Source organism: Lemur catta, chromosome 3, assembly GCF_020740605.2.
Source record: "Lemur catta isolate mLemCat1 chromosome 3, mLemCat1.pri, whole genome shotgun sequence".
In the NCBI taxonomy this organism is placed as follows: Eukaryota; Metazoa; Chordata; class Mammalia; order Primates; family Lemuridae; genus Lemur; species Lemur catta.
This window is the reverse complement of record NC_059130.1, coordinates 18,364,644-18,387,627: the sequence shown is the minus strand read 5'-3', so window position 1 is coordinate 18,387,627 and position 22,984 is coordinate 18,364,644. Positions and strand designations below refer to the sequence as shown.

Genomic DNA, 22,984 nt, shown 5'->3' with positions numbered 1-22,984 from the left:
TTTAGATTCAAAATTGAAAAATGTAAAGGTTTCTATTTATACAATGGATCTTTTCTCTGAATGAGAATCACTAGTAAATGTCATCAAGCTGTGAAACTTGTAGGTGTTGGTTTTAACTTATATTTTTCTGGTCTTTTTTTCAGCTTGTATTGAAAATAGATGACATATTTGAATCTAAGAGAGGGAAGAAGAGGGTAAAGTTACACCCTTACACTGGAAAAGAAGTAGTACCTCCTGCAAAAGGTAAGAATTGTATTTTTTTTTTTTTTTGAGACAGAGTCTTGCTCTGTTGGTGGTATCATCATAGCTCACTGCAACCTCAAACTCCTAGGTTCTGGTGATCCTCCTGCCTCAGCCTCCTGAGTAGCTGGGACAACAGGCATGTGCCACTGCACCTGGCTAATTTTTTTCTATTTTTAGTATCGACGGGGTTTCACTTTTGCTCAGGCTGGTTTCAAACTGTTGACCTCAAGCTATCTTCCCACCTTGGTGTGCCAGAGTGCTAAGATTACAGGTGTGAGCCACCGTATTTGGCCCGTGTATTTTTTTTTATTTCAAAATATTAAGGGGATACAAATGGTTTTGTTACATAGATACCTGGTATAATGCTTAAGTCAGGGCTTTTAGTGTACCCGTCACCAGAATAGTGTTTATTGTACCCCATAGGTAAGTTTTTATCCCTTACTCTCCTCCCACCCTCCCACCTTCTTGGTTCCCAATGTCCTTTACATCTCTTTATGCCCATGTGTGCCCATCATTTAACTCCCAATCATTAGTGAGAACATGTGATGTTTGTTTTTCCAAAGAATTTGTATTCTGTTCCATCTATTTGTAGCTGTCAGTGTATGAGGGGAGAATCATTATATAACTTAATATTTGATGTGTATTTTAATTTTTGGTTTACTTTCCTGTCTATCCCAGTTAAATATAAACTTCTTTAGGTTAAGGGACAATTTCTCAAATCCCTTTTATTAAATTCCATGCCAAGTAATAACTATTAGATGAATAAATAAATGAAAAAATAATTATAAACTAATGAGGCTAATTTTCATAGGCAGATTGAATCATTATTTTGTAGTCCTGCTTTGACTTATAGTTACTTATCAGTATAGACTTTTTCAGTGGAGAAATAGAAACATTAGATATGTATAAACTAAACATATGTGGTACTCAACTTGTAGTCATTTAACAAGTTTAATAATTTTATCCTTCAGATGCCTAGATAAAGCATATTGTATTAAGTAAGAAACTTTCAACATTCATAATAAATTATTAGAATTTTCTTACAAATGCATGCAAGATTCTTAAGTTGGTTGTCTGACAAAGAATATGTAGAATTTAGCAATTTTATTTATCAGATTCATAACAACAGCCAAGTTATACCAAAGGAGAATATTTCTTCTTTTTACGGACTTCCAAAGACAGAAATGTCTTAATTTCCTTTAAAAATCTATTCAACATTGTAACAACTTACTATCTGAAAATAAAATCCTCTGTGTTACAACTTAAGACTCTTTCTTCTTACTCTGTGATGATTAAAATCAACTGGTCACCATTTTTAATGTAAGTTTTCATATTTTCAAAGGCAATTATTAAAACATGTTTTAGTCTCTGGGGAAGAAATACTTTTGGTTATTGTTATTAATAATAGCTACTACTTATTGAGTGTAGTAATAGTTTCTTTACATATTACATCTCATATGTAACATATGACAATTAGGATAGGCAGAGACTATCCTAAGTTTACAAACAAAGAAGCTGAGCTAGAGGAGGAAACATAGATTTGAATCAAGGAGCATGGCTCTACAATGTCTTAATCTTTTCTATCATCAGCAGTCACTTTTTCTCATATACTTTGATTTTTAGTAGTCTGTCTCTTGTCCATGTATTTCCTTATCCACAATAAGAGTATTGTCGAAGGTTTTTTATCTGCATAATTCAGAACTAGAGACAGAAAATGAAAATGAAGACTGATGCCAGGTATTGTGCTGGATCCTTTCCAATGCATTACTATTAATTCCCTAAATAACCCTATGTGGCAGATATTATTGTCACTGTTTTACAGATAAGGAAATAAATTATAAATTGCAAATTATGTAAAATATTAAGACACTAGGGCCAGCACAAGTGCTTAGCATTTTCCCAGATTAACAGCAGTCTTTTGGTAACTACTGTCCAGGTATTTCACTCTAAGTAGGTTATTATTGATCCCTTATTTTGTTTGTATGCTTTATGCCCTCTGGATCAAGGACATTTTAGTATATTTAGCTCTAAGACAAGTTTTTTTCCTTTTTTTTTTTTTTCAGTCTCCGTAGAGGCTGTCAAAAATTGCCGATGCTGACTATATTTCAAGTCATCATGGTGGAGTATTGGGAAAAGTTTTCAATTAGCAATAATTATGCCTTAGATAAGCCTCATTGGTTATAATACTACCACTGTGCAAAGCTAAGACAAGTTTTTGAAGACCCAAATCCTTTTTATATACTATATCAATGTTGAAAAGAAAAAAATTATTTAATAGCCTGAATTGCCAACTTCTAGCGCACACACACACAAAAAGTAGCATTCTCTACATTGTAATCCTTCTCTAAAAGTTTATTTTTCTAGGAGAAATAAGTTCTAGCTTTCTCTACCACTGGAGGATGACTATACTTAACAATAATATATAGTTTCAAATAGCTAGAAGGATATGAACGTTTTCAACACAAAGAAATTATAAGTGTTTGAGATGATGAATTTGCTAATTACCCTGATCTGATACTATTCATTATACATATCAAAATATCACTATGTACCCCATGAATATGTACAGTTATTATTTATCAACTAAAATATGGGAAAAAGTTTTTCTTTGCATGGCTCAAAGAAAACAGCATTTACCCAGCTTTTGTGACCACTTCCTCCAGTGTATCAGAGAAGTTTCTCTCACATCTGAGGATCTCTTGGCTCCATCATTGCAGATTTTCATTTTTCTCCATAAGCTTCTGTCTGTATATCAACAATGCCTAATAAAACTAGATAATTATATTTACCTACTCTGTCAGTACATGCTAGGGTTTACTAATGTATTCTAACCTGAACATTTCTTAACTTTCAGTTTTCAAGTGTTATAAAATGACTTACTGCTTTTCTTCAATTCTGGCATTATAATTTTGTGTGTGGAACTCACATATTTAAAAAAGACAACCTGGTACTTTTTTGATCCCTACAGATTCTCAATAGATTTCCCTATTGGCTCATAATCCACTGAACCTTCATTCAGCGTCTTGGAATGTAGGTCATCAAAACCCATAGATGTGAATATACTAAAGCCACTTAAATGATTTTTTATAAGATCTTTTCCAGTTATATTGTCTTTTCTCCCTTTTCTTTTTCTTTTCTTTCTTTCCAGACACTTCATGAGCTCCTAAGAGGTGCCTGGTGCTAAGGATACAAATCGGACTCAGGAGCTATCAATGTTTGTTTCTTCCTCCTGAACAATATTTTATAGCCCCACTATAATTTTTGAATGGTGGCTAATTTGGAGTTATAATGCCTATGTAGTATGCAACAAATAAATAGGTACTTCTTTTGTAACATCTCTTATGTACTTTTCCCATCTATCTTATAAAGAGGTACCATTTCTTTTAATGTTCTTTTAGTCCTTATTATAAAATGAAAAGCCAGAGTTTACCAAACCTCCTTCCACCACTCCTAAAAATTTTATGCATATGCACATACTTTTTCTACACAAATAATGTTATACTATTCATATTTTGCCTACCTTCCTTTTTTAAAAAGCTTAACTAATGTATTTCAGAGCTCTTTCGGTATCAACACATAGAGATCCACATAGCTGAACTGTATTTCATTGTATAGACATAAAATAATTTTATTAAGTTGGTAGACATTTTGGTTGTTTTACCATTTTATTTAACCTGTGGATATTTAAGGGGAGTATGTGTGTGTGTGTATACATATATATCTTTAAACAATGCTACAATATGCATCCTTTTACTTATATTTCTGTATATTTGTAAGACTATATCTGTAGAATAAGTTTCTAGCAGTGGATGGAATTACTTGATCAAAGAATACATGGATTTAAAATTTTTATAGCTGTGGCCAAATTGTCTCACAAAGAGATTGTAACAGCTTATGTTTCTTCAAACAGCGTTTGAAAATGCCTCTTTCCCCATAATCTTCACCAATATTATGTTTTATTAAAGCTTTTTATTTTTTTGCCAATATCATGGTTGAAAACTTATATCTTATTTGTTTTAATGTACATTTCTTTCATTTTTAACTTGGGCAATTTTCATGCTTATCAATAATTTATAAATCTTTTTCTATGAATTGCCTATTCCTACCCTTCATTCCTTTTTCTGTTGTGCTGTATTTTCTTCTTGATTTATAACAGTTATTTGAATATTAAGAAACTTAGCCTTGTATCTGCAATGTGTTTAAAAATATTTTCCCAGTTTATTGTTCACTTTTGAATTTACTAATGACTTTTTATTAGATACAATTTTATATAATCAAACACATATATTTTCATTTATGACTTCTAGGCTTTTTTTTTCCTGATACATTTAAAGATTTTCCCTTTCTTTGTACTTTTCTTGTTTTGCTTTAGCTTTTCAGACAATCTAGAAATCTTTCATTCATTTATTCAGGAAGCTTTTTTTTTTAATTTTATAAATTGTGTGCCCAAAATTGTAGTACAAAAACTCCCTTGTGAAAACAACATAGCCCCTTATCCTCAAGATACTTAAAATGTGATTGGGGAAAATAAGAACAATTCAAAGCAGTATGAATACTATATGAATTCAGAGTAAAAGAAAGATCAATATGGGTTTAGAGGTAGCTTAGAGGCATTATAGACAAGGTAGACTTAATTACTTGGTAATTTCTCCTAGCTTCCACATTTTCTTGTTATTCTAAATTCATAGTCTGCCTGGTGTTTGATTTTTGTTTAGCCTGCTTGGTGTTCTACCTTTGATACTTTATTTGGGAATATAAATGCAGACAAGGATGCAGATGTAGAAATAGAATCCACTCTGAATCAGACTTCTTAAAACTAGTCCAAAATTCTGTTAACTCTAGAATCAGGGATGAAAGAGGAGCTGAGGAGTGAGGTAGGTTTTAGGAAGAAGATGTAATAGAGTAGTTTCTTTGTTGCGCCTTTTATTCTCTTTCAGTAATTGCCCTAACTCGATATAACTAACTGGTTTGGAGAAAGGCTCAGCATCTTCATTACTCCTTACTCCAAGTACCCAGGTCCGTGGAGGTTTTACATTGTTCTCATCCTCGTACACTTCCTACTGTTGGACAATACAAATGGAAACTCTTTCTCTCTTTTCAGGTGAAACCAGTGGGAACGAAAGTGATGCCGAGTATCTGCCAAAGAGTGAGTGAGTCATTGGGGCTGCTCCCGTTCTTGTGATGATCATGGTTATAGGTGGAGTGGCACCTAGCTTTGTGATTAAGCATGTTTTTTCTCACATGATGTTTCATTTTGTAGGTGATTTCTTTATTTTCAGAACCTGAGAGATTTGGGGAACTAAAAAGTACACTGTCAGATCTTTGACAGCATTAAAAATCTCCCATAGTAGAGTGAGACAAACCAGTATGGTTCTTAGAATGGAATGTTCTTAGGGGAGCGGCGCAGGGCTACGTGTCCAGACGTATATGCAGTAGTTTCCCAGCAGCCAAAATAGAGCGTGTGAATCATCCTCTGAGACAAATACTTAGCATTAAATATCTGATTTTTCACCGTCACTCAAGTGTAATTTAAGTTACTTAAATAAGTAACTTTGATATCTCCAATACTGAAAAAGGAAACATTTATCTGTTTCTCCTTCATGGGCATTTATATTCCAAATTATTGTGCTGTTTACTTTTTACTAGAATATATTATAGAATGCACCATTTATTTCTGGCTATATTTGTCCAAGCACTTCATGGTGCCCTGTATCCTTTATCTAATGAATTGTCAAAGCAAGTTATCTAGTTCCTGTTTAACTGACTGACATACTAAGTCATGGAAAAAAGTAGGAGACATGAATTTTCAAACCTGAGTACAGGGCAATTCCAAGTCTGATACTCTAATCTTATGATTAAGAGTCTTGTGCTCCCTCCACTGGCCTGAGTTGCTTCAAGTCAGGTGTTTGATTCTGTAGCCTGACTGAAGGTGAAACTTAAATCATCATCAGGTTCAGCCTAGATATGTAAAGATGACTAATTTAGTGCTATTGCTACTGAGACACAGGACCTAAAATTTTTTGGACTTGAACTCAGCCCTTTGAGTAAGTAAAGCTTTGTCTAGAGCACTAAATGTAATTCTGGGGAGCCACTCCTACATGTAGTTTTTTAAGTGCTCTTAATATTTTGATCAATAGTGTAACTTCTTTGGGGCCAGAATGCTTCATATCTCACAAAGAAATGAAAAATAATCAGAGGATGAGTCTTTCTATTCAGTGGCTCAGAATGACACATAGACAAAATCTCTGGGATACTTAGCCTCATTTTTTCTGCAAGTACACCATTTCCTCTAGTGGAGACCCCCCCACATTTTCAGAATTTAGAGATAAATGAGAATAGAGGATAGATGCTATCCAATCTTGAGTGACATTGTTATGACTGTTTAAATAGTATGCTTCCATAATTTTATTCTTTGGAAGAATAGTCTGCAAATAGATATCTTCTTCCACTTCATTTTTTTCTTCACATATTAGTACTATTTATCGATATAAGTGTATATTCATTATTAGTAATATATATCAAGGAGGGAAGGGAAAAGGACAGTTTCTTTAATATGAGGATACTTTTTGTTTTAATTTTTCAGATTCATCCCTTTCTGTACTTACTCTCTGTAGCATGCAATTCTTTTATCAGATCTTCCCCACCCCACCCCTTTGATTTCATGGCATTCCAGGCAGTGGCATCTATTATCTGTCAACCCAGTGCTTTTTCCTGACATTTTCCATGTGTCCTGGTATGATGCCGTGAAAGATGTGTTGGGACATAAAATGTTAGTCTCACTGCTGCCCAGAGGTAGAGTGGGGACCCTGGGCACTTGTGATGGTCTGTACTTATCCCGCAGCTATGTCATAGCCCTAACAGGTATGTATGCATGGCAGATATTGGTTAGTCAATATTCATTCAGCAATGACTGTGTGAACATTAGTCCTATATGGGTCATGACCTCTAGATGCTAGAGGGAAGAGAGGGCTACAGAGAGAAAACATAGCTTCATGATTCCATTCCAGATCGCCACAAGCGCTTAGCACAACTGCAGCAGTCTTCTAAGAGGAATCCTCACTATCAGACCTTGGAGCGGGATCTTATTGAATTACAAGAGCAGCAGCTGTTTGAACTCTTTGTGGTGGTATCTCTACAGAAGAAACCATCAGGAATAAGCTATATTCCCCAAATCATACAACAATTCCCTAGCAAGGTAAGTATACGGAGGCCAAGAGGCATTCAGGAATGTTCCTGTGTCTCTATTTATTTCCTATCTTTCTGTTTATTGTTATCTCAACCAGCTTTTACCAATACTGCACTTGTGACAGGATCTGATAAGTGACTTTAATGACATCTTATGTTAGGCATGAGCTACAACCAAAGGAAAAAACAAAACAAGCTCATTCTCCAAGTCAGTTTTTTATTTTTCACTCTACCATTTAATAATCTTTAACAAGTTACAAAGCTACAATTTTCTCACACTTGAGGAGGGGAGCAATAAATGTGGCAGACCAGACATGGTGGCTCATACCTGTAATCCTAGCACATTGAGAGGCCAAGGTGGGAGGATCACTTGAGGACAGGAATTTGAGACCAGCCTGGGCAATATAGCAAGACCCCATCTCTCAAAAAAATAATAAATAAATAAATAAAATTAACTGGGCATAGTGGCATATGCCTGTAGTCCTAGCTACTCAGGAGGCTGAGACAGGAGGCTCACTGGAGCCCAGGAGTTCAAGGCTGCAGTGAGCTATGCTCAACCACTGCACTCCAGCCTGGGTGACGAAGCAAGAGCCTGTCTCAAGAAAAAGGAAAGAAATGTATTAATTCTGCGTTCAGGACTAGGTCTAAAAAAATAAAAAATAAATGTGGCAGAATAGGGTGGTAGTGGTTTAGAGCATAGACTCTGAGCCAGCATGCTGCATTTACTACTTATTAGCTCTGTGACTTTGAGCAGTTAACTTAACCTCTTTGTGCCTCAATTTCTTCATTTGTAAAATGAGGTTAATCACAATAGTATCTACCCCTTTGAGTTGCAGTGAGGATTAAATGAGCTAATTTGTATAAAGCACTTAGAACAGTATCTGGCATATATAGTAAGCACTATATAATGTTACCCATTGTTAGTAATAATTTAATAAGATTATGTAAATTACTTAATGCAGTTTCTGGCATAGTATACACTTGATAAATGGTAGCTGTTATTATTAACAATATTATTTCGTTTGTCCTATCTTTTTAAAAAAGCATTCAGTCATTCAATCAAATATTTTAAAAATACCTACTGTTTTCCAGGATTAGATGATGAGAGTACAACTGAAAAAGGTCTTCTTAGTCCCTGTTCTCATAAAGCTTATTGAGCCTATGAGCAAACTGAGCCCACAGGCATTTGTTTGGGTTTTTATTTTTTTTGCACTGCATTCATATTTTTATAAAAGTAACAACAAGCTTTGCTGCCAACTTTTAAAAATCAAATTTCACTTACAAATCTGTATAGCTGCCTTTTCCTGAGAAACTGGAAAGACTGCCAACACTTAGCCTACGTTCCTAAGGGTCAGGAATTGGCTGAGGCTGAGTAAGGAATAGGACTTCTTGGCAAGTGACCAGTGCAGTTGCACAAAGCCCCCTCCCTCCGCTGCTCAGAGGGACCCTATGCTTAGGGTTTAATGCTTTGCAGTCACCATCTTGAAAATGCTTAATAATTTTATCTTTGAATTTGTGTTCTACAAGAGAAATTCAAAGGGAAAATTGATGTGAAAATTGGACGTGTGCCAAGGTCTTAAAGCCACAGTTCATGCATTGAGTCATCTCCTGCCGCCTAGCTAGGATGGATTCTCTAGTTGTCCTGTTCCCTACAGCCTGGCTCCCGGACCCTATCTGGCTCAGTGACTGCTGCCACCTTCTCTCCCGTGCTGGGGCTTGGGCACGGGCACAGGCTAGGGAGGGTTGGACCAGGCAGGCATTGCCCTGCAGCATATGGGAGCAGCCCACCCTGCCCTGGGCCAGTAGTACCACTCATGTCCAGTGGGTGACTTGGTAGGGACAAACCTTTCCACCACCCCAATCTCAGTACCCCTCTGTGTGGAGGCTGCAAATCCTTTGGGGCTACCCAACCGCTATGGGTTAGAATGTTATGTTACACACATAGGAAGGGAAATTGATGCCTGGCTCAATTTCCTTACAGCTTCCTGGCAAGGAAACCCAGCAGCTGGTGGGCTACTTGTGTACCAGATTGCAGGCCGGGCCCCTAGGCACTTGTAAGGGTTTGCACTCGTCCCCCAGGATCCTCATGCCTGAGGGAGTGTGACATTAAATAGCAAATAAAAACTCCATTGCAGGTTAGGAGACCACAGAAAAAAGGAAAGTTTTATATTTTATTTTATATTTAATTTTTCTTGATTTTTGAACAAGGGGCCCCACATTTTCATTTTGTGCTGTGCCCTGCGAATTTTGTACCTTGTTCTAGTAAAGAGTGATCCCTTTAAATAGGGACATTCTCTCACTCACTTTCAAACTTACTGCTTGGGCCACTTCTCTAATTTAAGTCATTTGCTCTGTCACTTTAGGATTTGGGGTTTATAATGCTTAGGTATATGTTTCACTAAAAAAGCTAGTAAAGCGCAATTGTACTAGAATCTAAGAGTCACTTCTTGCATGGATTCTCATTTTTTAAAAAGTCCCCAGTAACATCCCTACAGTAAACAAATCAGTCAGTTTAATTTCTGATAAAATTCCTCAGTGTAGCCTGAGAGCACAACATCACAGCACTGTTTAGTAAAACAGTACTATTAATGTTATAGTCTAAAATAATGTAATCTAAATAGTCGTGAGTAATCGAATTTCTCAAGAGGAGCTGAATATTTTCCTGGTTTTGATCAGTCTTACAATTGCAGAGGAATATCTAAGCCTGAATTAATGGTCTCAGAACCAGATAAGGATGCAGTTGACTCTGGCAGCGATTTAGGGATGTCTGTAAGTAAAAAAGCATCTTTGTGCCTAAAGCACCCATAAGTTAGAGAGGAAAAGCACTGATTGAGCCGTTTTTTTATTCTGTTGTGGAAACCTTGAATGGAGATGATTGTGCATCATTTAACAATATAAAAATAATAGACTATATTACAACTGAAAATTTGTTAGAATGCTTTTCCATTTTTTAAGAGGTTAATATCCAAGTGATCCAGAATGGCTGTATTTTTGTTTTTTTTTAAGAAATTAAAGGAGGCTGGGTGCGGTGGCTCACGCCTGTAATCCTAGCACTCTGGGAGGCCGAGGCGGGTGGATCGCTCGAGGTCAGGAGTTCGAGACCAGCCTGAGCAAGAGCGAGACCCCCGTCTCTACTAAAAATAGAAAGAAATTATCTGGCCAACTAAAAAAATATATAGAAAAAATTAGCTGGGCATGGTGGCACATGCCTGTAGTCCCAGCTACTCGGGAGGCTGAGGCAGTAGGATCGCTTAAGCCCAGGAGTTTGAGGTTGCTGTGAGTTAGGCTGACGCCACAGCACTCACTCTAGCCCAAGCAACAGAGCGAGACTCTGTCTCAAAAAAAAAAAAAAAAAAGAAAAATTAAAGGAGGCAGGATACAGTGGTCCATGCCTGTAGTCCTAGCTAGCTACTCAAGAGTCTGAGGTAGGAGGATCACTTGTGTCCAGAAGTTCAAAGCCAGCCTGGGCAACATAACAACACTCCTTCTCAAAAAAAAAAAAAAAAAAAGAAAAGAAAGAAAGAAATTAAAGGTCATTTTTATTAGTTGTCTCAAATCAATATGGTAATTAGGCTTATGTGCTTGTTTTTATAGACAGGTGATACTAATATCTAAATGTCTGGTTTCATTAAATTTAGACTGTCTTTTAAAGTATAATATCAGACTTATGAAACAGGGTCTTCCGTGCCAAAATTTTATAGGAAGTTGCAAACTAGTAATTAGGTAGCAAAGATTATATGCTTAGGGAAATGATTATATATAAGTTAGATTCTAAAAAAATAGTATCTTTTCTAAATAACATCCATCTGCCATTTTAAAGCACCTTTGATTACTGATCAGAGAGTGTCTTGAGCTGACTAGGTTTTTGCTCTCAGTATATTGTAGAATGGAGTTGTATTTATCTTATATCCCATGATTCATTAAAAAATACTGGGTTTTCCACTAGTATGTGAATCCTGACTTAATATTTTGCCTCTAGATAAGAAACTATTTTCAGTCATCTCTCTTAGACTATATTATAATGGATACCCACTGGTGCCATTTCTATGTAAAAATAGGATTCTTTATTCTTAGTAACTCTTCTCAGTGCATCTTCAGTGATTTCCAGTCTTGGCCTTCCTGTTTTGATAGACAATACAAAATCATGCTGAGACAACTGCTCAGGTTTATCAGAGGCTTCTTTTCCTGAGACCAAGCTGAGTCTATTTCTCTTGTCCACTTACACAGAATAATAGTCACCTATGGTGTTATCTTTTTCAGGGTGATCATGGCTATAAGCAATCCAAAGACACTGAAGAGAGGCTCAAAGTTATCCCAAAATTTTGTTTTCCTGACTCAAAGGACTGGGTGCCAGCCTCAGAACTCAAGAGGTAAATGGGGTACTTTATCTGATTTCTACTTGTTAGAGCTGCAAAAATAAAATCAGAGTTTTTGAGAAATGGCTAGAGCCAGAAGTGAAGCTGCATGAACACTGGCAGGTCAAGGATGCAGTGGGAGGAAAGGAAGAAGCAGAATTAGAACATTTCCTATATGGGACTTGGAAAAAAAACACAGAATAATTTCAGTGTCAGAGAGGAAACAACTTTGAGAGTCTCTTCGGTTTGCCAATTCTGCAGAAAAAATAGTTTGACTTTCATAAAATTAGAAATGTCCCCAAGTGGACAGAAAATGAAAAAGGACTTGGATTTTGAGATGCAATCTAGAAACAGGGATAAAACAAGCAATGTCTTCATCTTGTTTCTTTTTCAAGTTGATATAGCAAGCCACAGCCCAGATTATATGTTCCCCTGTGGAACTTGTACAAAGAGAGACTCCAGTTTGGGAACTGTGGGTATAGTGAGAAGGGAATTATTAAAGAATTTATGCCAAGTGTCTAGAGGAAATTACTGTTTTTAATTAATAAACCATTATCACCTGAATCCTGCTTGTAAATCAATAACTGCTTTGTTCAACACTGTAATTATTGATGATGCTGGTGAGATTGAAAAGCTTGATTTAGTTGAACCATATCACATGCCAATGACCTGCTGGGTGACAGCCTCAGCTGTTGCTTAAGTAGCTCTGGATGACTTCAAAGGGAAGTCAAGGGGAAAAAAATAGCTCTGCACTTCCACCTCACATTGCCTCCAGGCTAAGCTGCCATCTCTCATAACCAGTTTAGCCTGATCAGCACTCTCAGCCATCAGCCTTGATGCTCTTGTGTTGTCAGTTGTACTGCTAACCACGTAGGCAGCTTCTTTCATGTTGGCTTGGCTGCTCCATGGTTGGCTTTTCCCCCCAAGTTATGTATGTTTATTCTAGAATATTTGGAAAATATAGAAGAGTAAATAAAAAGCAGAAATTAGAACTCACTGGCAATCTGGTTACTCAAAGAGAGTCACTGTAAATATTTTAACATATTCCCTCCCAATCTATATTTTTGGCCATATATAGACATATATATTTATTATTCAAATTTGGATTTCTTTGCTTATTAATGAGTTTCTTTCTTGGGCATCTTTAGGTCTTCTTTTTGTAAATTATCTATGCATATCTTTTGCCCATGTTGATGTTTTTCCTATTGATGTTTATATATTGGTGATATAATCCTTTGCCTATCACTGTTCCATATGGCTTCTCAGAACTAAATAGAAGAATTTGGCAATTTGGAATGGGGAAATGGCATATCAAAATCTTTTATAGCTTACCTATATGTTTGACCATATTGGGAATTCAACAAAAGGAAAATGGGCTTGATTAATAGCTAGAGTGTATAAATAAGAAAGTAAAGGGAGGCAACAGCATCAATAGCATTTCCAATACCTTATTCCCTCACTCTAGTATAAGGCAAGATATTCTTAAAGCAAAAGGCAATAAATGTAATTTTAACACCTCCTCTTAGATCATAAAATGACTGCTGTTGGACCCTAATTTTCAATTGTTTGTTCCATGAGGAATGCTATAAGCAGTTGTTTGGATCTCAGAATAATTACTGGCTATTTTTACAGTGAAACGTTCTCCTTTGTCTTGACTGGTGAAGATGGAAGCCGGTGGTTTGGTTACTGTAAGAAGCTCTTGGTAAGTACCACACCTGTGCTACAGACAGGTTTGCTCAAGGAACAATAGAGTCAGGCTAAGGACTTCAGAAGTACTCTCCGTAGATGAGTTTGAGGGCTACTCAATGATCTGTGTATTAAAGAAGCTTTGTTAGCTTTAAACAGCAAGTGCAACATGGGGGTTAGCCACAGAGTGTTCCAAACCATGGAGTGTTCCAAAATAGAAGGGGTATGTATTTATTTTATTTATTTGTTTGTTTATAATAGAGGAAATAACCACTGACATACTGGCTGAGTATCAGTCTGGGTATATTTGAGGAATGGAGTACAATGAACCAGTCAAAGGAGCTCTGAGTTATTTACCAACTGTACTAGGGCTTTTTTCTTACTTAGGATAGCTTCACTAAATCTAAAATAAATCGTGCTATCACTTTTAGCACTTTTCCTGTCTTTCAGTGTTCATTGAGAGTGAGAGCCCTGGTTCCTGCTCTGTACGAAGAGTATTAAAAGAGTATTAATAGTCCAAATTAGTAAAAAATTGTGCTGGTTAGTTGTTTTGTTTTGTTTTTTTCTTTTAGCCAGAAGGCAAAGGAAAGCGACTCCCTGAGGTATACTGCATGGTTAGTCGCCTGGGCTGCTTCAATCTTTTTTCAAAGGTGAGTGCAGAATGGGCTTTATGAAAAGTGGTATTATTTCTGAATTCTCAATGTCAAGTGTCATAGACTTTAACATCTTACTTTAGAAAGGTTCCCTATTGGTAAATTAGGAACCACAAGACTAGAAGGCTTAAATTCGGATCCCTAACCCAGCTGCTGGTGTTCCATCATCCTCATTTTGGTTTGCTGAAACTCCAGCTTAAGGGAGAACATAACCTAAAGCTTATCTTGTCTCATGTCTCTCCTAGATGCCAAATTGCAGGATTTCATTGTCAGTGTCACCGTCTTTGCCCGTCTCTTAGTAAAATGAAAAGGGGCTCCTTGTCTAAAAATAAGTTGATTTATGTTAGTAACTTTTTTTGGAGGGTATAAAGCTACCCCTAAGAGATATGATGCTTATGGAACTATTATTGGCTACAGAAGCTTATCTGTATTAAATTCTATTGGTGTTATTTTAAAGTTTGTACACCAAGTTTGGCAGTTCCTGTAATAGGATTCTTTTATGTATTTTAACTGAGTCCATAATAAAATAACATTTTGTGTGTATAGATTCTGGATGAAGTAGAGAAGAGAAGAGAAATGTCTCCAGCTCTTGTTTACCCATTCATGCAAAGTGTCATGGAAGCTCCCTTCCCAGCCCCTGGACGCACCATCACAGTTAAGAGCTACCTTCCTGGGGCTGGAGATGGGGTAAGTTAGCTTGTTTTGGAAAGGTGTGATAGCCAGCAAAAAGCAGGCCTATACTAACAGGCAGAGTTTCCAGAAGCCCAACGGCATAGTTTTCTCTTTTTCATAAACTGTGAAGAGTGTGTTTTAGCCTCATAAAGCACTGGAGAAATACCCAATTGATCTGTGACATAGTTGTTCCTAGACCCAGGACCCAGAGATTTTCCACCATACATAGATTGAACCCCTTCGTAATGATAATTTCAGTGTGATACATGAAGATTATACATACTGTCCTCAGATGGAATAAAGGATTTTACCATCAGTTTACAGCACAAAATAAACTGTAGGCTTTGGGATCCGCACAACCTGGAACTCCTGGGCTCAAGCACCATGTCCAGCTAATTTGCTATTCACATACTGTAGAGCAAACCCTCTTTCTTGCACTTAACTTGCATAAGAATGGCAGGATCCATAGTGTCATCATTGAGATTGTTTTCCAACATCAGCTTCCCTGATTCAAATTCTTGCATTTCAGTCAATTGAACTCTGCCGACCACTAGATTCCCGATTGGAACATGTTGATTTTGAATGTCTCTTTAAGTGCCTGAGTGTGTGTCACCTCATCCGAGTCTGTGCCTCTCTCCTCTTGGAGCGGAGGGTAATCTTTGTTGCCAACAGCTTAAGGTAAGAAATAAATGAAATATGTCACTTCATACTGGTGTTTTACTTATTCTTACTATTTTAAAATCTGGGCATATTAAAAAAATATAGGATCAGTCTCTCATTTAACCTAAAGGTATAGTGACATGGATAATTCCAAATAATCAACGAGCCATTTGCATTAGGCTATACCAGTGACTTTTTTTTTTGAGTTGTAATAAATTAACCTTTTAAATGCACCTTAAACTGCTGTTAAAAATCGGTAATGCGTTTCTAAGTACGCATTAATTTTTAGCATGATAAATTATAGGGAAGAGCTGGATTGAGATTAAACATTGTCAATAAATTAAGTTTAAATTTTAAGTAAAATGTTAAAAATTAATGAGTATTTACAGAGTTGTTAATCTATGATCACTAACCAGCATCAGTTTTGTAATTCTTTAACATAATATCTGAAATGCCCTCTACATTGCTGCTTTATTTGTGACACTGTTTGCTTTCTCCTCTGGCTAGTACTCTGTCAAAGTGTGGCCATGCCGTGGTAGCCACACTGTATCCATTCACCTGGCAGCATACCTACATCCCAGTCCTGCCAGCATCTATGATCGACATTGTGTGCTCACCTACTCCATTCCTTATTGGAATCCTATCTTGCTCCTTACCACAGCTCCAGGACCTACCCATTGAAGAGGTGAGATGGAAGAAATAGTACCTATGGAAAATATTGGAACCTTGACAAATGAAAATAAGTGATCTTTAAGAGTGGTAGAATTGTTATTTATAAATATTAAAATAATAATTATTAATACATTATGCTATCATGTTTTGGTATCTTTTATTAAAGTAAGAAAAATTCTATAGTACACACGAATCCAAAGTTGTATCTTACTTATAATAGTAAACCATGGGCTCATTCTTATGTTATTCTGAAGGGTAGGTCTTTTATTTTTAAAGTCAAACACAAAAACTACTCTAGGTTAACTTAAGAAATTGTTTTCAAGCCAGGTGTGGTGGCTCACTCTTGTAATCCTAGCACTTTGGGAGGCCAAGGCAAGGGGATTGCTTAAGGCCAGGAGTTCGAGACCAGCGTAGTAAGACCCCTTCTCTACAAAAAATAGAAAAATTAGCTGGGCATAGTGCTTGAGCCCAGGAGTTCGAGGTTGCAGTGAGCTATGATGATGCCACTGCACTCTAGCCTGGGCAACAGAGTGAGACCCTGTCTCAAAAAATTTTTTTTGTTTCAATTATAACACATATATAGATAAGTGCCCAAAACAAAATGTACAGTGCAGCAAATTATCACAAATTGAACACTTACGTAGCCAGCATTGGAGTGGAATGGAAACATTACTGCAGTGGAATCAGTACCAGCGCCCTAGAAGTCCCCATCGTGCCTCCTTCTGATCTCTGCTTCCTTCCCCATCTCCTACAAAAGGCATTCATTATCTTGATTTTTATGATATTCATTTACTTGTTTTTCTTTATAGTTTTACCCCCTAGGCATGCATCCCTAAACAATGTAATTCAGCTTTCCCTGGTTTTCAGCTTGATATAAATGAAATCATACAGTATATATATTTTTTCCTGGCTTCTTTTGCTTAACATTATGTGTGTAAGATTCATCCATGTTGATGAGTTTAATAGGAGTTTGATCATTTTAATTGTACGTAAGATTCCACTGTGTGAATGTACCACAATTTTTTTTATCCATTCTATATTTGACGAACATCTGAGTTGTTTCCAGCCTGGGATTATAATGAATAATGTTGCTATAAATATTCTTGTACTTGACGCTTGGTACATACATGCATGCAGTTCTATGGATATATACTTAGAAATTGAAGTGCTGGGTGATAGGGTAAGCATATATCCAACTTTAATAAATAAAGTCAAACTTTTTAAAAGCACTCGTGCCAATTTAAACTTCCTCCAACAGTGTATGAGAATTCTTATTGTTCCATATCATCGTCAACACTTACTATCATCAGTTTGTGTAATTTAGCCTATCTGGTGGGTGGGTAGTGGTATTCCAGTTGTGGTTTAGATTTCATTCCTTGATTACCATTGAAGTTGGGCATCCTTCTATGTGTTTATTGGCCATTTGAATATTATCTTTTGTAAAATCCATTGTCTTTTTAAAAAAAACTTTATTATGGAAAATTTCAAACATATGTAAAAGTAAACAGAAGGGTAAAATTAATTCTCGTGTGCCAGTCACTGTATTTCAGTACTTATCAAGTCATGTCCAGTCTTTACCCTGACACATTCCTCTCTCCCATTTTTTTTTTTTTTTTAAAGACTGGGGTCTTGCTCTGTTGCTCAGGCTGGAGTGCATGATCATAGCTCGCTGTTTCTTTGAACTGCTGGGCTCAAGCGATTCTCCTGTCTTAGCCTCCTGAGAAGCTGGGACTACAGGCGCACACCACCCCAGCTGACTAATATTTCTTACTTTTTTAGAGATGGAGTCTCGCTATGTTGCCCAGACTTGTCTCAAACTGCTGACCTCAAGCGACGCTCCTGCCTCAGCCTCCTGAGTCGCTGGGATTACAGAAATGAGCCACATTGCCTGGCTTGTCCCATAATATTTTGAATTGTATCCTGGCATAATTTCATCTGTAATATTATAGTATGAATCTCTGTAACATAAAGGCATTGTTAAACATAACCCCAATACCATTATAACTAAAATATTTAACAGTTCCTTATTATTAACAAAATCCAGTATTCAGATCTCCAATTGTCTCATAAATTTTTAATAATTTGTTTGAATCAGGTTCCAAATAAAATCCATACATTGTATTTGGTTGGTATATTTTTTTAAGTCTCTTTTAATTTATAGGGTATGCGCACCAATGTGTTTTTTTACTTGGAATTTATTTGTTGTGTTCATAGGTTAACTTTTTTTTCATTAGATCTTTGCAGTTACTTGGAAATGGGTTAACTTAAACAGGCTACAACTTGGGGTTAATTTTGTTTAAAACTATTCCCATTGCCTGAAATAATCAAAACACCATTCCTGATCTGGCAGTGCCTAATGTATTTGTCTGTGAATGTCTCTGGTTGAACTCGTCTGGCTCCTTTATTTCATAGGTGCTGATAGTTGATCTCTGTGCAGACAAGTTCTTACAGGAGGTGAGTGCCAAAGGAGGTGATTACATAATGTTTTAGGATAAAGGTCTATCTTAGATAATTGGACAGACAATATGTGAAAGTACTTAGAGAAGATGACTCAGGAAAGACTTTTAGTTCATACACATACTTGAATTGACATTATGGGCCAATCGTACAAGATTGACCTGAAAAATTTGGCTTGGATTTATAGCTGTTTATCTCAAAGAAGGAAGGAGGAAACAGAATAAATGACATTCTCAAAAGAGGTAACCCTCCCTTCAACTCCAGATGGGTTGACACATAAGCCTCTAATTTAATCAAATTTAAAAAGCATTTATTAAACACTGATATTTTTTAGATATTCTGTCAGTCAGTCAGAATCTAAAGATGAGTAAGACACAGTTTGATCCCTGAAGGGAAGCAGACGTGTACATAAAATTTTAGAAATGATATAATAGAAATTAGTACCAGGTACAGTAGGAGAAAAAAGAAGTGGTCATTTATTCTGGATATTAAAGTAGAAAGGAAGAGTTTAGTAAAACCTTCTCAGAGTAGTCCTTTGGATGTAACTTGTACATAGGTTTGTATGCACTAAAACACAGGGGGAAAAGAATAAGAATGTTTCCCAGGACTTTGTCTTTTTTCAAAATCAATTAGCTCATCACATTTGAAACACCATTTATTTGGGGATAATCTTTGTAATATAGCATAAGACTTATAGATAAGAGATATTTGGTGGAAAAGTGCCAAAAATTTTTATAAAGTATATTATTTATTTTTCAATAGTTAAATGTAGTTAAAATGTATACACCATAAGCATCATAGAGTCTATTTCATGCACAGAAGGAAACTTGAGGCTATTTAACCAAAATACATACAAAGTCACCCGTGGAATTTTGGGTTATTAACTAGTGCATGTTTGAGACTTTCTCAAAGCTCATACAAAATCTCAATTTTTTTTCTTAAGGTATCTGATGAGGATGAAATTTTACCACCTAAACTACAAGCTGCCCTAGTGCAGATTTTGGAAGAACGAAATGAAATCTTGGCTCAGGAGCAGAATTTTTCACAAGGTATGTGACAAGTGGGCCAAAGACTTAAGGTTAAGGCAATAAAGACTTACTGAATGCCCAGCACTCTGTTAAAGGATATACAAAAGTAGTATTAGGCTGCCTGTACCTTGAAAATCTTCTAATCAGCTTCTTTGCTGATCCTCAATGTGTCAGGTGCCCTTCTATTTCAGGACCTTTGCACTTGCTCAGTTACATCTACAGAATGCTATTCCCCAGATAGCCATGTGACTCCTACCCTTTCTTCCTGTAGGTCCATGCTCAAATGTTGCTTTCTTGCTGAGGCCTTTCCTGATGGCCTGTTTAAAACTGTGCCTATTCCTCAAGCACTCCCTGTCTGTCCTCTTCCCGTTGACTTATTTTTCTCCATGGCTTTTATCCCCATCTCATGTGCTAGAATGTAAGTTCCATAAAAGCAGTGACTTTGTTTTGTTCTCTATCTCCAATAGTTTAAACAGTATTCAATAAGTAGGTACTCAATAAGTATTGTTGCATAAATGGGCAAATATTTATTGGTTGCTTACACTGATCAAGCATTATGTTAAACCTTAGCATATATTAATATTTTATTTCATCCTTGTAATATCATTATGAAGCAGGTGTTATAACTACCATTTTACATATGAGAAAACTAAAGCTATTTACTAATGAGGAACATTAGCGAAGGAGCAGATTTAGACGAGTAATAAAAAGTTTAGTTTTGGATATTAAGTTTGAGATACCTTTTGGACGTCCAATACCTAGCAGATATACAACTAGAGATGGGTTTTGTTTGTTGGTTTGTTTCTTTGTTTGTTTGAGACAGAGTCTCACTCTGTCACCCAGGTAGAGTACAGTGGCATCATCATAGCTCACTGCAACCTCAAACTTCTGGGCTCAAGCAATCCTCCTGCCTCAGCCTCCCCAGTAGCTGGGCCTACAGGTGCACACCACCACACCCGGATGATTTTTTCTATTTTTAGTAGAAATGGGTCTGACTCTTGCTCAGGCTGGCCTTGAACTTCTGAGCTCAAGCAATCCTCCTGCCTCGGCCTCCCAAAGTTCTAGGATTGCAGGCATGAGCCACTGAGCCCCAGCTAGAGATGTTAAGTAGGCATTTATATATATATATCAGTCTGGGATTCAGGGGACAGATTTGGGCTAAATACATACATTTAGAAATTGCCATTTTAAAGTTGTGGGACCAGATGAGATGACCCTATAGGGTGAGTGTAGTTAGAAAATAACAAAGGCTTAAAGATTGAGCCCTTGGGAAAGGTGTGTGTGGTTAGATTTCCAACATTTGGAGGTTGGGAAGAAATGAAGGATCCTGCAAAAGAGACTAAATGGAGCAGCTAGTAAAGTAAGAAAAATCTAGGAAAGTATGTGTGTAAAAAACCAGGAATATGACATTTCAGAAGCTGAGTGAAAAAGTATTTCACAAAGGAAAGAGTAAACAATAACGCTTAAGGCTGCAAAGAGATCAAGTAAGATGAGGACTAAGAATTGACCGGTGGGTCTGACAATAGGAAAGGCTCTGGAGACCTTGATAACAGTGGATTCACTGGTATGGTGGGAAGAAAGTGAGATTGGAGAGGGTTCAAGAGGGAATTGGAATGCCATACAGCTGATCATAAAATTTAATTGGATGTACAAAGGGCCAAGAATAGCCAAGACACACTTGAAAAAGAACAAGATTGGAGGGCTTGCATTACTAGACATCAAGATTATTGTAATGTCATAGTTATTAAGATAGTTTGGTTTTGGTGCAGAAATAAAGCAATGGAAAGAATAGAGAGTGCACATGTGTAAGGAAACTTCGTTTGTGTCAGTGCCAGCATTTGCATATCAGTGGAGAAAGAATGAACCATTCAATAAATGATACTAGGACAATTGGCCTTCCATATGAAAAGAAATGAATATGGATATATACCTCACACTGTACACAAAATTAATTCCAGTGAATATAAAGACTTAAATGTTAAAAGCAAAGCTTTTAAAAATGTTTTTAAAAGAATAGAACAAAATATTTTTATGTCCTTAAAACAGTGATAGAGTTCTTTAAATATGGTGCAAAGACCAGAGACTATAAAGAAAAAGATCAACTGACGATGTTAAGTCTTTAAAATTTCTTTTCATCAAGGGACAACATGGAAAAGAAAAAAACAAGCTGCAAACTAGGTGAAGACATTTTCAACAAATAACAAAGAAATATTGTCTAGAATTTGTTTTTTAAAAAACTCCTACAAATCAATAAGAAAAAGATAATCCAATAGAAAAATGGGGAAACAATAGGAACAAACATTCATAGAAAAAACATGAAAGGTGCCTAAACATATGAAGAAATGTGCAATCTCCTCAAAATCAAGGAAATGTGATGCCATATTGGCAAAAATTAAAAAGTCTGACAATATCAAGTATTGGTGAGAATGGGTACATTAGTAAACTACTTTGGAAAAACAAGTTGGCAGTATCTAATAAAGTAAAAGGTATACCTATGCTACCGCCCAGCAATTCAGTTTTTAGATATATACCCTAGACTGCATCTCTTGCACATGACTACTAGGAAACAAGTACAATAATTTTCATAGTGGCATTGTAGACGATAGCCAAAACTAAAAACAACCGAAATATCCATTGATAGAATAAGGCATTAAAAATGAATCTTAAAAACACATATTGAACAAAAAAACTGGAAGGGATGGGAGAGCAAGGCAAAAGTGTTAAGGGTAAATGCAGTGATGGACCATGGATTCTCAACTGAAGAAGGAAAGAGATGAGCAGGAAGTCTGTTATATAAAATATAACAAAAACCTAGATTAGAATCAAAATGTAATACAGGAAGAAACCTTGGAACTCTCCTTATCAGCCCCCCTCACTACACGGGTATGGATAGGCCAAGAGAGGTAAAGTGAGCTACCCACTATTATATAGCTGCTCTGTGGTAGAACTCCAATTAAACCTAAGTCCCTGATTCCCAGTCCTGAGTGGAGCCCATGGAAAAGAGCAAGATACATTGTTGAAGGGGAAAAAAAGACTATTTGGATTTGGAAGAAGAAGGAGTCTAAGTTGAATCTGAGGTTTAAGCCTGGGACCTGGAAGACAATATAGTAGTATATTATAGGAATTAAGAATCACCTGACTTGGGAGTCTAGCATCTCCACTTACTAGATGGGATGACCCTAGAGAATTTCTTTAATAATTTGGAGCCTCAGTTTCCTCTGTAAGAGTAATAATACCTACCTCATTGGATTATTATGTTTGTTAAAGCACTTAATATGGTACCTGACATATCTTAAACACTCAATAAACTATTATTTTTTATAGAGTAAGCAGGTACAATATAAAATGAGAAAGTTCGTTGAGCACAGTGGAT

The 22,984-nt window shown here is 36.4% G+C and overlaps 1 protein-coding gene and 1 non-coding gene across 3 annotated transcripts in view; one reads left to right on the top strand and one right to left on the bottom strand.

Moving 5' to 3' along the window:
• Positions 1–22,984, top strand: part of DENND2C (DENN domain containing 2C) — a 68,280-nt gene that overhangs the window by 40,405 nt on the left and 4,891 nt on the right. For both annotated transcript variants that reach the window (XM_045546877.1, XM_045546876.1), the window contains exons 6-16: positions 144–243; positions 5,345–5,389; positions 7,251–7,438; positions 11,689–11,798; positions 13,416–13,485; positions 14,042–14,119; positions 14,669–14,809; positions 15,324–15,472; positions 15,962–16,139; positions 18,539–18,580; positions 19,527–19,632. In XM_045546877.1, coding sequence (XP_045402833.1) covers positions 144–243; positions 5,345–5,389; positions 7,251–7,438; positions 11,689–11,798; positions 13,416–13,485; positions 14,042–14,119; positions 14,669–14,809; positions 15,324–15,472; positions 15,962–16,139; positions 18,539–18,580; positions 19,527–19,632 — 1,207 coding nt within the window. The remainder of the gene's footprint in view (positions 1–143; positions 244–5,344; positions 5,390–7,250; positions 7,439–11,688; positions 11,799–13,415; positions 13,486–14,041; positions 14,120–14,668; positions 14,810–15,323; positions 15,473–15,961; positions 16,140–18,538; positions 18,581–19,526; positions 19,633–22,984) is intronic.
• Positions 2,307–2,447, bottom strand: LOC123636096. The gene has a single exon (XR_006734317.1). It is a non-coding gene; the product is annotated as a U4 spliceosomal RNA (small nuclear RNA).